General features: G+C 39.6%; 2 protein-coding genes across 5 annotated transcripts; both read left to right on the forward strand.

Annotated features, from left to right (window-relative positions):
* The first annotated feature begins 156 nt into the window (after positions 1-156).
* On the forward strand, positions 157-3,572 carry LOC144049304 (gypsy retrotransposon integrase-like protein 1). Of its 3 annotated transcripts, none has more exons than XM_077562086.1 (8): positions 157-563; positions 1,331-1,524; positions 1,624-1,735; positions 1,834-1,972; positions 2,340-2,421; positions 2,493-2,750; positions 2,826-2,936; positions 3,071-3,572. In XM_077562086.1, exons 1-8 carry the CDS (start codon positions 395-397, stop codon positions 3,323-3,325), a joined length of 1,320 nt encoding a protein of 439 aa, XP_077418212.1. In that variant the 5' UTR covers positions 157-394; the 3' UTR covers positions 3,326-3,572. The 3 variants fall into 3 exon arrangements, with proteins under 3 accessions (XP_077418212.1, XP_077418214.1, XP_077418213.1); XM_077562088.1 differs by having other exon boundaries at positions 160-563; positions 2,826-2,966; positions 3,071-3,217; XM_077562087.1 differs by having other exon boundaries at positions 163-563; positions 2,340-2,394.
* A 1,330-nt stretch (positions 3,573-4,902) lies between these two features.
* Positions 4,903-11,986, forward strand: abcb9 (ATP-binding cassette, sub-family B (MDR/TAP), member 9). Of its 2 annotated transcripts, XM_077561049.1 has the most exons (11): positions 4,903-6,229; positions 6,458-6,572; positions 7,709-7,839; positions 7,935-8,140; positions 8,220-8,417; positions 8,513-8,641; positions 8,728-8,916; positions 9,008-9,181; positions 9,361-9,520; positions 9,675-9,811; positions 11,650-11,986. In XM_077561049.1, the coding sequence occupies exons 1-11, from the start codon at positions 5,578-5,580 to the stop codon at positions 11,962-11,964; spliced, it is 2,406 nt and encodes an 801-aa protein (XP_077417175.1). In that variant the 5' UTR covers positions 4,903-5,577; the 3' UTR covers positions 11,965-11,986. The 2 variants fall into 2 exon arrangements, with proteins under 2 accessions (XP_077417175.1, XP_077417177.1); XM_077561051.1 differs by lacking the exon at positions 8,513-8,641.
* Positions 11,987-12,271: the final 285 nt, after the last annotated feature.

The raw sequence follows: 12,271 nt of genomic DNA on the forward strand, positions 1-12,271 counted from the left end.
TTAAAGGAATGTAAGAATGAAAAGGCAAAGTTTCTACTATAAATAATGTCTTTGTGAATATAGAAGAAGAATGTCCTCCATAAACCGATTGATGGTTTTTAAAAGCAAGTGTTCGGTGTCACAAAAAAAAAAACATTCAAATACTGCTATAGCGACCCCTGATGGGACAAGCCGAAAGTCACAAAAACAGCCAGAGTAAAACAACCGTTTTCGTTCTACACGTTTTGACTGTGAGACAGTTGGTGGCGATACTGATCCTCTATGTTGCTTTTCATCAATAATGAAAAAGAAGAGGAAGTCGCTCCCCTTGTCGCATGCCTTAGCATTAGCTCAATATGCTTCTGGATATTTCATGACGTGTTTATGTTTCGTTACCAATTAGGTGTTTGCAGAAATGTTGAGTGTGGACGCTTTGCAAGTAGCAGAAGAGGAGGTGGTCGACTCCACCTCAAATAAACTCGGCGACATTTACACTTTTGTGGCTAAGGGATGCTTCCCGCAGTCGATGAATCCTTTAAGAAAGAAGAATCTCAAAAGATACGCACAGAAATTCATCATCGACGGTCAGGCTTGTTTTAAAATATTTTATTGTCGATTTCAATAGATTGACTGGTATTGATTTCCCTATTGGCCAAGTGCCCGTGGTCAAGACAAGCTTCCGTTTCCTAAGCGTGTACTGTACTACAGTATTTAAAGTCACGGCTTTTTGCAAGGGTATACACTACAGCAGTGGTTCTCAACCCCGGTCCTCGGCCTCGAGTACCCCATGCATAATTTTTTCCACGTTCCCCTCAGCCAACACAGCTGTGGATCGTTATCAGGCTTCATGCAGAGCTTGCTGATTAACTGATCGTTTGAAACATCTGTGTTGGCTGAGAGAGACATGGAAAACAGGTCGGAGAGGGGGTACTCGAGGACCGTGGTTGAGAACCACTGCTACAGTAGCGTCACACCTACTGTGCAATGCATACTCTAACCAACATGATAGTTTATTGAATTCAACACAAGTTTTAAAGCGTTTACACTACTTGCACTCAATGGGCACCATTGATATAACAACCTGACTGTAAACGTTGATTATTTTATTTAAGTGTTTTTGTTTGGCCAGAAAAGTGTATGCCAAACTTGACCCTAAATTCACAGGATGCTTTATTAGTCGCCAGCAAACAAGAACAAAATTAAATACATTTGGTAATACAGCATTTTTACAGTAAGAGCATTCATCTTTGCATGCACAATCATTTCACATTTGATGTAACTTGAAATAGTTACAAGCTTTTCCTGACTACACGGACTATATTTTAATTTGTCTTTGTCTCTGCATTTTAAGACGGCAAACTCTATTATGTGGGGCCTAAGAAAGATGAAAAGAGAGAGGTGGTCATTGAGGCTGAGAAGAAGAGGAAGATTTTTCTTGACTGCCACTTTAATGACATAGGACATCATTTGGGTCAGAAGAAGACAGTCCACAGAATTCAAAGCAAGTACTACTGGCTGGGTATCATCAAGGATGTGGTGGACTGGGTACTGTTATCATGTGCTTATTATTACGTTTAACATTTTTAACATCAATGGAATGTGGCACTAATGATGATGCTTAACCTGTATGATTTGATTTTTCAGATTAAAGTATGTGAGACGTGTCAACATGCAGAGAGGAATAAAAATCTGGCAAGGACAGTACGGCCAATCAAAGTTGATGCTCCATGGGATATAGTTGGAGTTGACATCATAGGTTTTTGCCTCACTTTGTCAAAAAATAAATAAAAATAAACTTATTTTGTGTCACTTGTTCTGAAACATGTTCTCTGCTTTTCTTTCTGTGTTTCATAGGGCCTTTCCCAGAGACCCAGCAATTGAACACGCATGCTACAGTTCTCATTGATTACTTTAGTAAATGGCCCGAGGCATTTCCAGTGCAAAAGACGGATGCTGTCTCCGTAGCAAGGTGTATTTCCAAATTTATGTCCAGGTAAAAGCACACATTCTGACTGCTTAAAATGGTATAGTCGTGTTAGTATAATTACAATTTTGTGTTTTACTTTGTGCTATATCTGTCAATATTTTTATGTTGCCTAAATGTACTAAAATGTGGACTTTGTCCCCACCTTATCACGGTCATGGAGAAAAAGAATACAGTAATCAAGTGTCTTTGGTCCATGTAATTGATGTAGTAAACCTCAACATACGGTAGATATGTGTTTAAGCTAATTAATTAACATCATTAATTAACATCAAATTATCCAAGGAAAACATTTATTTTTCCCTGCAATGTTTTGAAATTATTACATTTAAATTAAATTATTGATATCGTAATTGTACTTTCACCCTGTTTTTAGGTTTGGTGCCCCAAAAACCATCGTGTGCACACAGAAACCAGACTTTTGTGATGAGGTGAGATGTAAGTCAAGAATGAATCAAGCAAGTTGATCAGTCAGAAGAGATCGTGTGACTCTCTGGTGGGTCAGTGTGTTGAGAATTCTTTTTGACAGGTTACAAATCTGCTGAACGACAGATGGGGCATCGTGCAGAAAGTCTCTCCTCTGGCTCAGCCTCAACTGAACCCGCTACATGACTGCACCAGTCCGTTACTGAAGGAGGCCATTATGCAGATGGTGACAGAAAAGCAGGCAGATTGGGATGACTTTCTGGACCCTGTGCTGTTTCTGTTCAGAACATCCATAAACCCCACAACCAGGTTCACTCCATATTCTCTCATCTTCAACCGGAAAGCTAACACCCTAAACCAGGTAAGACTGTGATCAAGCTATTTCAAACAAGGCAGTTGGTTATCTGTTCTCTAAATTCCCTTTGCTTTGATATAGGCTACACTTGGTCCACTTGGATATGATGAACAGGATGTGTATTCCGTTAAAGAGAAGGCTTCTACATACATGACTATAATGCAAGAACAGCAGAATACTGTTAAGCAGCTGGTAATTGTTTACCTTATCTTTTAAGATAATGTGAGTAGTTTGACAGCAAACTGTCTGTCTCTCTCGCCTCATTTGCTGTGTTATACACACACACACACAACTGTTTGGTCTCTGAATGTGTGTCCTCTTTTCAGGTGATAGCCAACATGAAAGCAGCCTACAAACAGGAGAAGAATGTAAAAAGAAAGGCGCACAACAACCCCTCAATGACTTTAAAAACGTCAGAGCCACTGTGTTGTGCTGGAGAAGCCCCTTCCTCAAAAAGAACGAAAGAAGAGGGTTTATATTTGTCCTTCCCTGTGGAGACGGTGCTGGCCACCGAGCAAAGCAGCTCTGAAGTTATAAAAACTGAATTAACGTATCACTTGGCTCAGTCTGATGTCCACTGACAATTTAGGACTCTTTGAAATGTTTATCTCACAAGAAGGACACTGCTTTTGAGCCATCTGTGGTTATGAACAGAAAATGGCATACAGGCAGTGTTAAAATGAGTGGTGTTTTTCGCTATCACAGTTCAGTTTAACATTCACCCACTGAAGTGGTTCTATCAATGACATACATTAATTGTGCTTCTTTGCTTGAGTTCCAGATCAAATACAAATATTTCCATACAAAATATTAAATTATATCAGTCCACTTTGTCTTTGGTTGCATTTTGTTGTTTGAGTATTCTTTTAACACTGCTCTCCATAATTATTAGCACCAAATGTTTTCTTTAACTAATGATAATTAAAAAAAAAAATCTAAATAATATAAGACCAATTTTATTTTTTTTTAAAGAGAAAAATACGATTTTTAATTCAAGTGCATTTTTTGGAGGGGTGGGGTATCCCACATAAATGAATAATTTACTTCAAATCAAGTGTGCCACAATTGCTAATGTAAATGCTTTGTGCAACCCTCTTTTGCCAACAAAACACCTAATTTAGTACTGTTTCACAAGATGGGAGACTAAAGAAAAGGGACTTTGCACAATCTCTTAGTCATGCTGATGCATTTTTTTAAAGGCTTTTAACACATCTTAACCCCGGGTGCTAATAATTATGGAGGGTACTATAATAAAAATAATGCATCAGATTTATATAGCGCTTTTCTAGACACTCAAAGACGCTTTACAATGGAATGGATACATTATTCATGCGTTCACACATACACACTGTAGTGGCAGTAAACTACTTAAGTAGCCACAGCTGCCCTGGGGCAAGCTGACGGAAGCGTGGCTTGCAGTGTGCACCTACCTGCGACCACCACCAAACATTCGCACCTTCCATACACCAGTGTGAGTAGCACTGGAGGCAATGTGTGTGACGTGCCTTGCCCAAGGACACTATGACACTATGACACATGACTTGGGGAGAGCAGAGATCGAATAGCCGACCTTCTAGTTACTGAACGACCATCTCTACAACCTGAGCCACGGCCGCCACAACTGTTAATAGTACTGTAGGCCTACTGTATATAGTATAGCTAATATTAGGGGTTTCCAAACTACATTGGTTCCTGACTGGTAAACAAACCCACAAAGCACTTTGTCATTCAATAAAATAGTTTACTCTGACAATCAGTAATCTAATAAAATTGACGAAGTTGGCAGCGCTGCATATATAGCTTTCGTAAGAACACACATCATTTAAAATATTGATTAATTATACTGTAAGAACATACATCATTTAAAATATTGATTAATTATACTGTAAGAACATACATCATTTAAAATGTTGATTAATTATACTGTATCTATCTCGAAGCGTTTAAGCAAGAAACGTGCAGACAGATACTATAAGAGGCCGCAATATTTCAAAATACAGTACGTATACGCAATTCTATGTAATCTATGCCGTTCACCACTTAAAAGACTTTCATCATTAAGTGAACTAATGCATCACTGACGTCGTCTTTCACATCCATGACTTGGTGTTCTTGAACGAGCAGGAACGAGCAGAATGACTGTGGGCGGAGCTTTACACTGTTTTCTTCCGCATCAAAACTGCTCATGCTCAGGTGTGAGTGTCATTCTGTTTCCCCCCGTAATAACCGTAACGTAAAACGAATGGGGGTCTCCGCTGCTGTAATGTGAATTACTCTCCAAGCAAATGTCATTAGGACGAGGACTTGGGCAGGGAGCACTCAATTACGTCGATAGACTACTGTAAATGCTTTTCTCACCTGACCAAACTACCACGACTTGACATTGCGAGTGCACTTTCTGTGAAAGGTTAGCGCAGCGTACTGACTTCGAGAAGTTTTGTTTTTGCATCATTTTGACATTCATCATACCCCCGGTAAGCCTTTTCGGACTGTATTTATAGAAAGAATGCAGTGCTACGAGACTTACTACCAGAGGTGCTGGTGGCAGCATTTGCTGCCTGCTGTAAGATAATTAACGTTGTTTGCTCAAAATAGTGGTGGCACATGGTTGAGAACTGTCTGTGTCCCCCTAAATAACACCCACCGTGACAATTGCTTGTGTTGGTGTCAGTTTGTTACTGAATTAATTTGTTACTGCCCTGTATAAACCTAACTGCCAGAATATAGGAAATAGACAGTGAGAGATTAGGGGTTTAGGCCTAAATTGGGTCCAAAATCCTCAAGTAGGCTACTACTGCACGCTTTTCTTTTAGCTCCTGACAAAGAAATAAGCATGGGTATTAGAATAAACGTGAGCTGTACTATTTCATACGTTCTACTGGACCTCATTATTGCCACAGTCCTATATGCACATGGATCGCATTTAAATATATTTGTTGAGGAAAGCTTGAGTTTTAGCATATTGCAATCAACTTTGGACATCTGGGGTACTGCACTACTTCGGGCTTCTCTTCTGCTGGGTGCCTCTATTGGAGTGCTATGGAACAGAGAGGATGGCCCACACAGGGTGACCAAACTCAACACCCTCATCCTTTTAGTCTGCCAGACCATCATAACTTATACTCTAGCCAAGCTGCTGATGCTGAGTGAACTTGAGCCATTATCTCATCGTCCCTGGTCTTTGAGTCTGATTTGCTGGACCTGTTTCTCCTCGCTGGCAATTCTGGTGCTGTGGTGGGTTCTAGGGAAGGAAAATAGTAACAGCCATAAACCGAGATATTGTGAGGACACTGAGAAGTTGCTTCAGCCAGATTGTGAAGAGGATGAGGAGAAGGAGGGGTGCAGTGAGAGGGAGAACAATAGTGAAAAGAAAGAAAGAGCAAAGACCACCACAGGAGCTACACTGGGACGTCTGCTGAGGTACACAAAAGAAGATGGAGGACTGTTAACTGTAGCTGTCATCTTCCTCATCATTTCTGCTGTTTGTGAGTATCTACTTGGATTACTAATCAAGTGATTCCTGTTTTTTAAACTAACATACCACTGGATGACACATTCAAAACTATTTTACAATTATGAATACTGTATACGAGCTTGTTTACCTGCCAGTTAAGTAGAAGCCCTGGCAGGGTTTTTTACTTTCTGGACCTGCATTTCCCACCTCTGATCTTAGTATAGCTTCTACTAAGACTCTTTTTTTCTCCCACTCACAGGTGAAGCCTTCATACCTTACTACTATGGTAAAGCTATAGATAGCATTGTGGTTCACCAGAGCATGGAATACTTTGCAAAACCTGCCATCACACTGACAGTCCTGGCCTTTACCAGGTGAGCATTCAGTTATACTTTTGATGGGGCGTAGGGAGAGGTCCATAATGTTTGTTTTAAAAAAAAAATGCACATGATGTGATTCTTGCATTCTCAGTGTGGCCTTTTATATGTGCTGTGGGAGGTTAAAATAATAACAAAAATATTTCCTAATAAAGATGCATTGTGCTGTTTGAAAAGGTAATATTAAATTTTTTTCTACATCATGCGTGCTCCACCAATGCCCAGATGAGTTCAAAGAGCCCTGACTGTTTTACTCTGACTGCATCTATCAGCTTTTATCTTTCCTTTATAGTAGAGTGTGGAGACCCGCACACTCCACAGTTTCTTTGGAGAGTCGCAGAGTTTTTCTTACCTCATCGTTTGTCAACTGTGGCTGTCGCTTTAAGATCGTGCACGTGCTCGCACGCGCACCATGAACGAGCCTGACACAGATGCTGCCGTTGCGCTTTGGGCTAAAGGTGGCAGTCGCAAGTAAAAAAAAGTGACAAACTGCACAAAGATCCTTTAATAGCAAGTAGGGCAAGTTTCAATGTCGGTTAGGAGAAACATAAACAGCATATGTAATTTGCACAAAACTAGCATGGAAAAGCATAATTATTTTGTTGTGGATCACTAATATAAAACATTGTTTCTTCATCTTACCGCAGAATTAAGCATCAATTTATCTGACTGGTGGCAAGAGAGATGGGAATCATCCTTTACCTTTAGCATAAATTTGGAGCAGATTTAATTTAACCCTGTGTTCTTATACTTCCACTTAAACATTAATCTGCCATATTGCTTATTCAGTAACATTTTTAGTCAGTGATGACTGCAGGTATACAGACAGCAAAACAGTCTTAGGAATCAGAACGTGGAGCACATAAATTTTTTTTTATAACTATTTTTTTTTTTTAACTGTTACCACTGTTTACAACATACAGTGTAAATGGTTCTGGACAAGTTATTTTGGCAGGCCTGAAAACCTTTTTGTCTAGAAAAGCCTATTTAATTATGAACATGATTTTTTTTCTTTCTTTTTTTTTTCTTCTCTGTAGCACTTTGAGATCATATTGATTAAATGAGCATTACAAATTGAATTATTCTTTTTATTATGGTAAAATGTCAGACTGACACACTTTTCTTCCATTCAGTTCAATTGCAATTGGCGTGCGTGGAGGAGTGTTTACGCTCACATTTGCACGACTGAATCTTCGGTTCAGGAACCACCTCTTTAGAACTCTGATGAAACAGGATATTGGCTTTTTTGATGAGAACCATACAGGTAAGTTAAATCATCATCATCATCATCATCATAACATCAGTCCTTCAGTGTACAAAGAAGCACTTTTATATTCTCATTTATTTATCACTCTTCAGGTGACATCACTTCACGTCTGTCAGCTGACACTACCCAAGTGAGTGACCTCATCTCCCAGAACATAAACGTGTTCTTGAGGAGTGCCATCAAGGCTGTTGGATTTCTCATTTTCATGTTTGGGATGTCCTGGAAGCTAACGTTAGTGAACATGATGGGACTGCCTTTTATTGGCCTTCTTTCTGAGTATTATGGCAATTACTACAAGGTAATGTAGTATTGAATGTTTTCTTCTTCTTACTTTTTATTAATTGAAGTTGAGTACTATTTATGTATTTATTTTTCAGAAACTAACTAAAGAGGTGCAAACAACTCTTGCAAAGGCTAACAAAGTTGCGGAAGAAACCATTTCTGCCATGAAGACAGTACGAAGCTTTGCTAACGAGCATCGAGAGGCTGACTCCTACTACGACAAGCTTGTTGTCATGTACCATCTCAACAAGAAACAAGCCCTGGCATATGCTTGCTATATGTGGTCCAGTTGTGTAGGTATCAGATGATGCATCGCTAATTATATTGTCTAATGAAATGATTGCATTGGTCACAGAAAAGGTTTTTATCTAGTCTTTCTGCTTTCTAGATCTCAGAGCTTGCTCTAGAGGTGACAATTATCGCCTATGGTGGCCACCTTGTGGTTACTGGTCAGATGGAAAGCAGCCAATTGTTATCATTTTTCATATACATGCTTGAAATGGGGGAATGTTTGGCGGTATTTATTCTCAATTATTTTTTCTTATTGCGTTTGTTTGCAGTGAATCATTCTTTTACTAAATTCATGTGGACTTTATCTTGCAGAACATTGCATCAGTGTACTCAGGCCTCATGCAGGGCGTAGGAGCTGCTGAAAAGGTTTTCGAGTACTTGGATAGAAAACCTGATCACCCAGCAGATGGTACAGAGACTCTGGAGACATTCACTGGTCTGGTGGAGTTTCAAGATATCAAATTTTCCTACCCGACTCGGCCAGAAATTGAAATCCTTCAGGTTATATATATATACAGTATATGTATTTATAGACTACATTATAACATTCTATGCAACTCAAGTTGGTTTAATTGTGATTGGTATAATGCAGGGAGTGTCATTCAGTCTAAAGCCTGGTGAAGTGACCGCCCTGGTGGGACCTTCAGGCAGTGGAAAGAGCTCATGTGTCAACCTACTGGAAAACTTCTATGTTCCCCAGCAGGGTCAAGTCCTGTTGGATGGAAAGCCTGTTCACACCATCGAGCATGGAGACCTCCATTTTCAGGTATTTTTTTTCAAATTTATTTTAAATCCATCATTCTGCTGTGACATTTAGGAAATGTACTATAAATCATTCATTATTGCTGCTATATAAATAAAGATGAGTTGAGTTGATTAACCAATATATTACCCATTTTAATGATATGCGGCATGACTTACATTTGGAGTAATATCATTATGCAGGTGGCACTTGTGGGCCAAGAGCCAGTGCTTTTTGCCCGAACGATTGAGGAGAACATCACCTATGGCCTGACTGATGTCCCCATAGAGGCTGTCATACAGGCAGCCACAAAAGCGAATGCTCATGATTTCATCATCGACCTCCCCCAAGGCTATCAAACAAGTTAATATTGCATATCCTCATTTCTTTCTTTGAAATCAAGTTTCCCTAGAGTAGATGTATTATTGTTAAGTGTTGTGCTATTTTTCCTCAAATGGAGTAAAATTTGTAGTAGAACTGTTTCTGCTATCACTGTTTGCATCCTACTGTTTGCCAGGTGTTGGAGAAAAAGGTGCACAGTTGTCAGGTGGGCAAAAACAAAGGGTGGCCATTGCAAGAGCACTTGTCCGACACCCTCGTGTTCTAATCCTGGATGAGGCGACCAGTGCCTTAGATGCAGAGAGTGAACACATTGTGAGTAACACTGCCTGCTCCCCCCCAGTGAAAAAGTGTGTTTTTGTTTAGTTTTTTTAGGCTTTTTGCAGCACTTCTTCAAAAACATATCTGTACGCAGTGTGTAAGACTTCACTTCCTTTTAAGCGTAGTTTAGTGAACAAAGAATCAACTCTGTTTTGCTTATAGTGGGCAGATTATTATTATTATTTTGGTACAGGTGAATCTGATTGAGGTAAAATCCTGGGTGGATCACTATTACAATAATAGTATAATAATAAACTAGGGATGTTTGATATAATTTTTTCCAGACCAATACCAGTAGGAGGACTCAAATCTGAGTACAGTAATTTCTGGACTAAAAGCCGCTACTTTTTTCACTTCCATTCGACCCTGCGGCTATACAAACGAGCGGCTTACCCATCAAGGGGGCGCACTATAAAGGAAGCGCAAGAGCGTCAGGCAGACCAAAACAAACCAAGTGAGCCCAAATACAGTAGGAGAGAGAGAACGAGAGCAAAGAGAATTTGCGCCCTCAATATAGAAAAGAAAGTAGTGGTAACCCGGTGCGGTAACATTAAAACACCTGCGGCTTACAGTCGGGTGCGGTTTATATGTGTAACAGACTCGAGTATTCCCCAGCGCGGATTGGTCAGGTGCGCCTTGTAGTCCAGAAATTACTGTAGTCACAGATACGATGCTAAGTACCGACACCGCCTGCACTTTTGATACATAAAAATTCCCCCCAAAACAATGACAGATCATTTGAAAGAAATGCCTATAAATCTCAAAATGGTATTTTTTCTTAAAATTGCATGAAATTAATGGCAATTTTCTATTTTTTTAATTTCTAGTTCCTGATCGTAAAACGGCTACAAGTGTGGCGATCGGTACTTGTGACAGCATCCGGATACCAGTCACAGCCACCGTCACGAGTACCAATAACTTAAATCAAGGCCGGGTATCAGCTAGGGATGTAACGATATCCAAACATCACGATACAATATTATCATGATATGAAGGACATGATACGATACTTATCACAATATTGTGGGGGGAATGGCGATATAAAAAAAGGTCACAATATTGTAAAAAGGAAAAAGAAAGAGCTCATATTAAAAAAAACACACACATTATGCACTTGTACATAACAGCAATGCATGTGAACAACCTACAATCTCTAATAACACTTAATATTGAGGCACTTACTTGCTAATGCACGCACACATTGAGTTCCTCCACATATTGACTCGGTTCACAAGCATTTAACGTTCCCCTTCATTTGACCATTGGCGTGGATTTTAAACATAGAAGGGACAAAACATGCCTTGTGAAAATTGGACTTTTTCTAAATGGGTGGATTAAGAAAATGGATAAAAAGCTAGCCACCAGAGGGTGCTAGAACTGCACAAATGGAAATCAACATGATTTTGCTGCTTTTAATATTGTGACATGACGACGACGATATTGTGCCAGTTTTGATATCACAATATTGCCGTTATTGTTACAGCCCTAGCAGCCCGACACTGATACTTAGTATCAGTACTTGCCTATCCCATTAACATTAGTTGATAATTCTAGCAGGGTGTTTTTTTCCCCCTTAACAGAGCCCACATGATAGAATAAAGCAAAATTCTGAATAACCTCCAGCAATGATTACACCCACCCACCACTTCAATGTGTCTTGTGCAGTTTGGTTTGTCTAAAAAATTGTTAAGCTCATTACACTGCTTTGTACAGATACCGCTTTGTTGCCATCGTATGAGAAAAAAAAAAGATTTGTTAATCTGTAACCTTAGGTTACTAATCCCAAAAAGTTATTCAATTGATCTTTGCTTTTATCATTACGCCTCCTACAGGTTCAGCAAGCTCTAAACAACATCATGAGGGAGCACACAGTGTTGGTGGTTGCACATCGGCTCAGTACTGTGGAGAGGGCAGACAGCATCATAGTGATCGATAAGGGACGTGTGGCTGAACAGGGATCTCATGGTCAGCTAATGGCCAGTGGGGGGCTGTACTACAAACTGGTGCAGCGACAGGTCCTGGGCATAGAGACTGGGGATGAAGTACTAAATCTTTCAGAAAATTCCTCCTGGAAGCCTGATGGAGGACACCATCATAACAGACAAAGCAGCAGTGCCAGTGATGAAGAGTACAATCCTCGCTATTGAAAATAAACTGTGTGGAAATGTTTCCTGAGTCTTGGTTATTGAATCCCTCACCAACTATATTCCATAATACTTCTGATGACTGTTTATGTTTGTGGTTTTGCAACTATTTGCCACATCCCAATTTCTCTCACGCCATATAATAATCATATCTCACAAAGACAGATTCCTACAAAATTCATTTTCTAAATGAAAATTGTATTTATGTAGGGGCAAAAAAGAATCCAAACGTATGCAGCATTATGTGAGAAAGTAATTGCCCCTCCACATTCTTTATTAAATCATGAGTTGGAATTTACCACTGATTTTG

The sequence above is a fragment of the Vanacampus margaritifer genome, chromosome 3 (assembly GCF_051991255.1).
Source record: "Vanacampus margaritifer isolate UIUO_Vmar chromosome 3, RoL_Vmar_1.0, whole genome shotgun sequence".
Taxonomy (NCBI): domain Eukaryota; kingdom Metazoa; phylum Chordata; class Actinopteri; order Syngnathiformes; family Syngnathidae; genus Vanacampus; species Vanacampus margaritifer.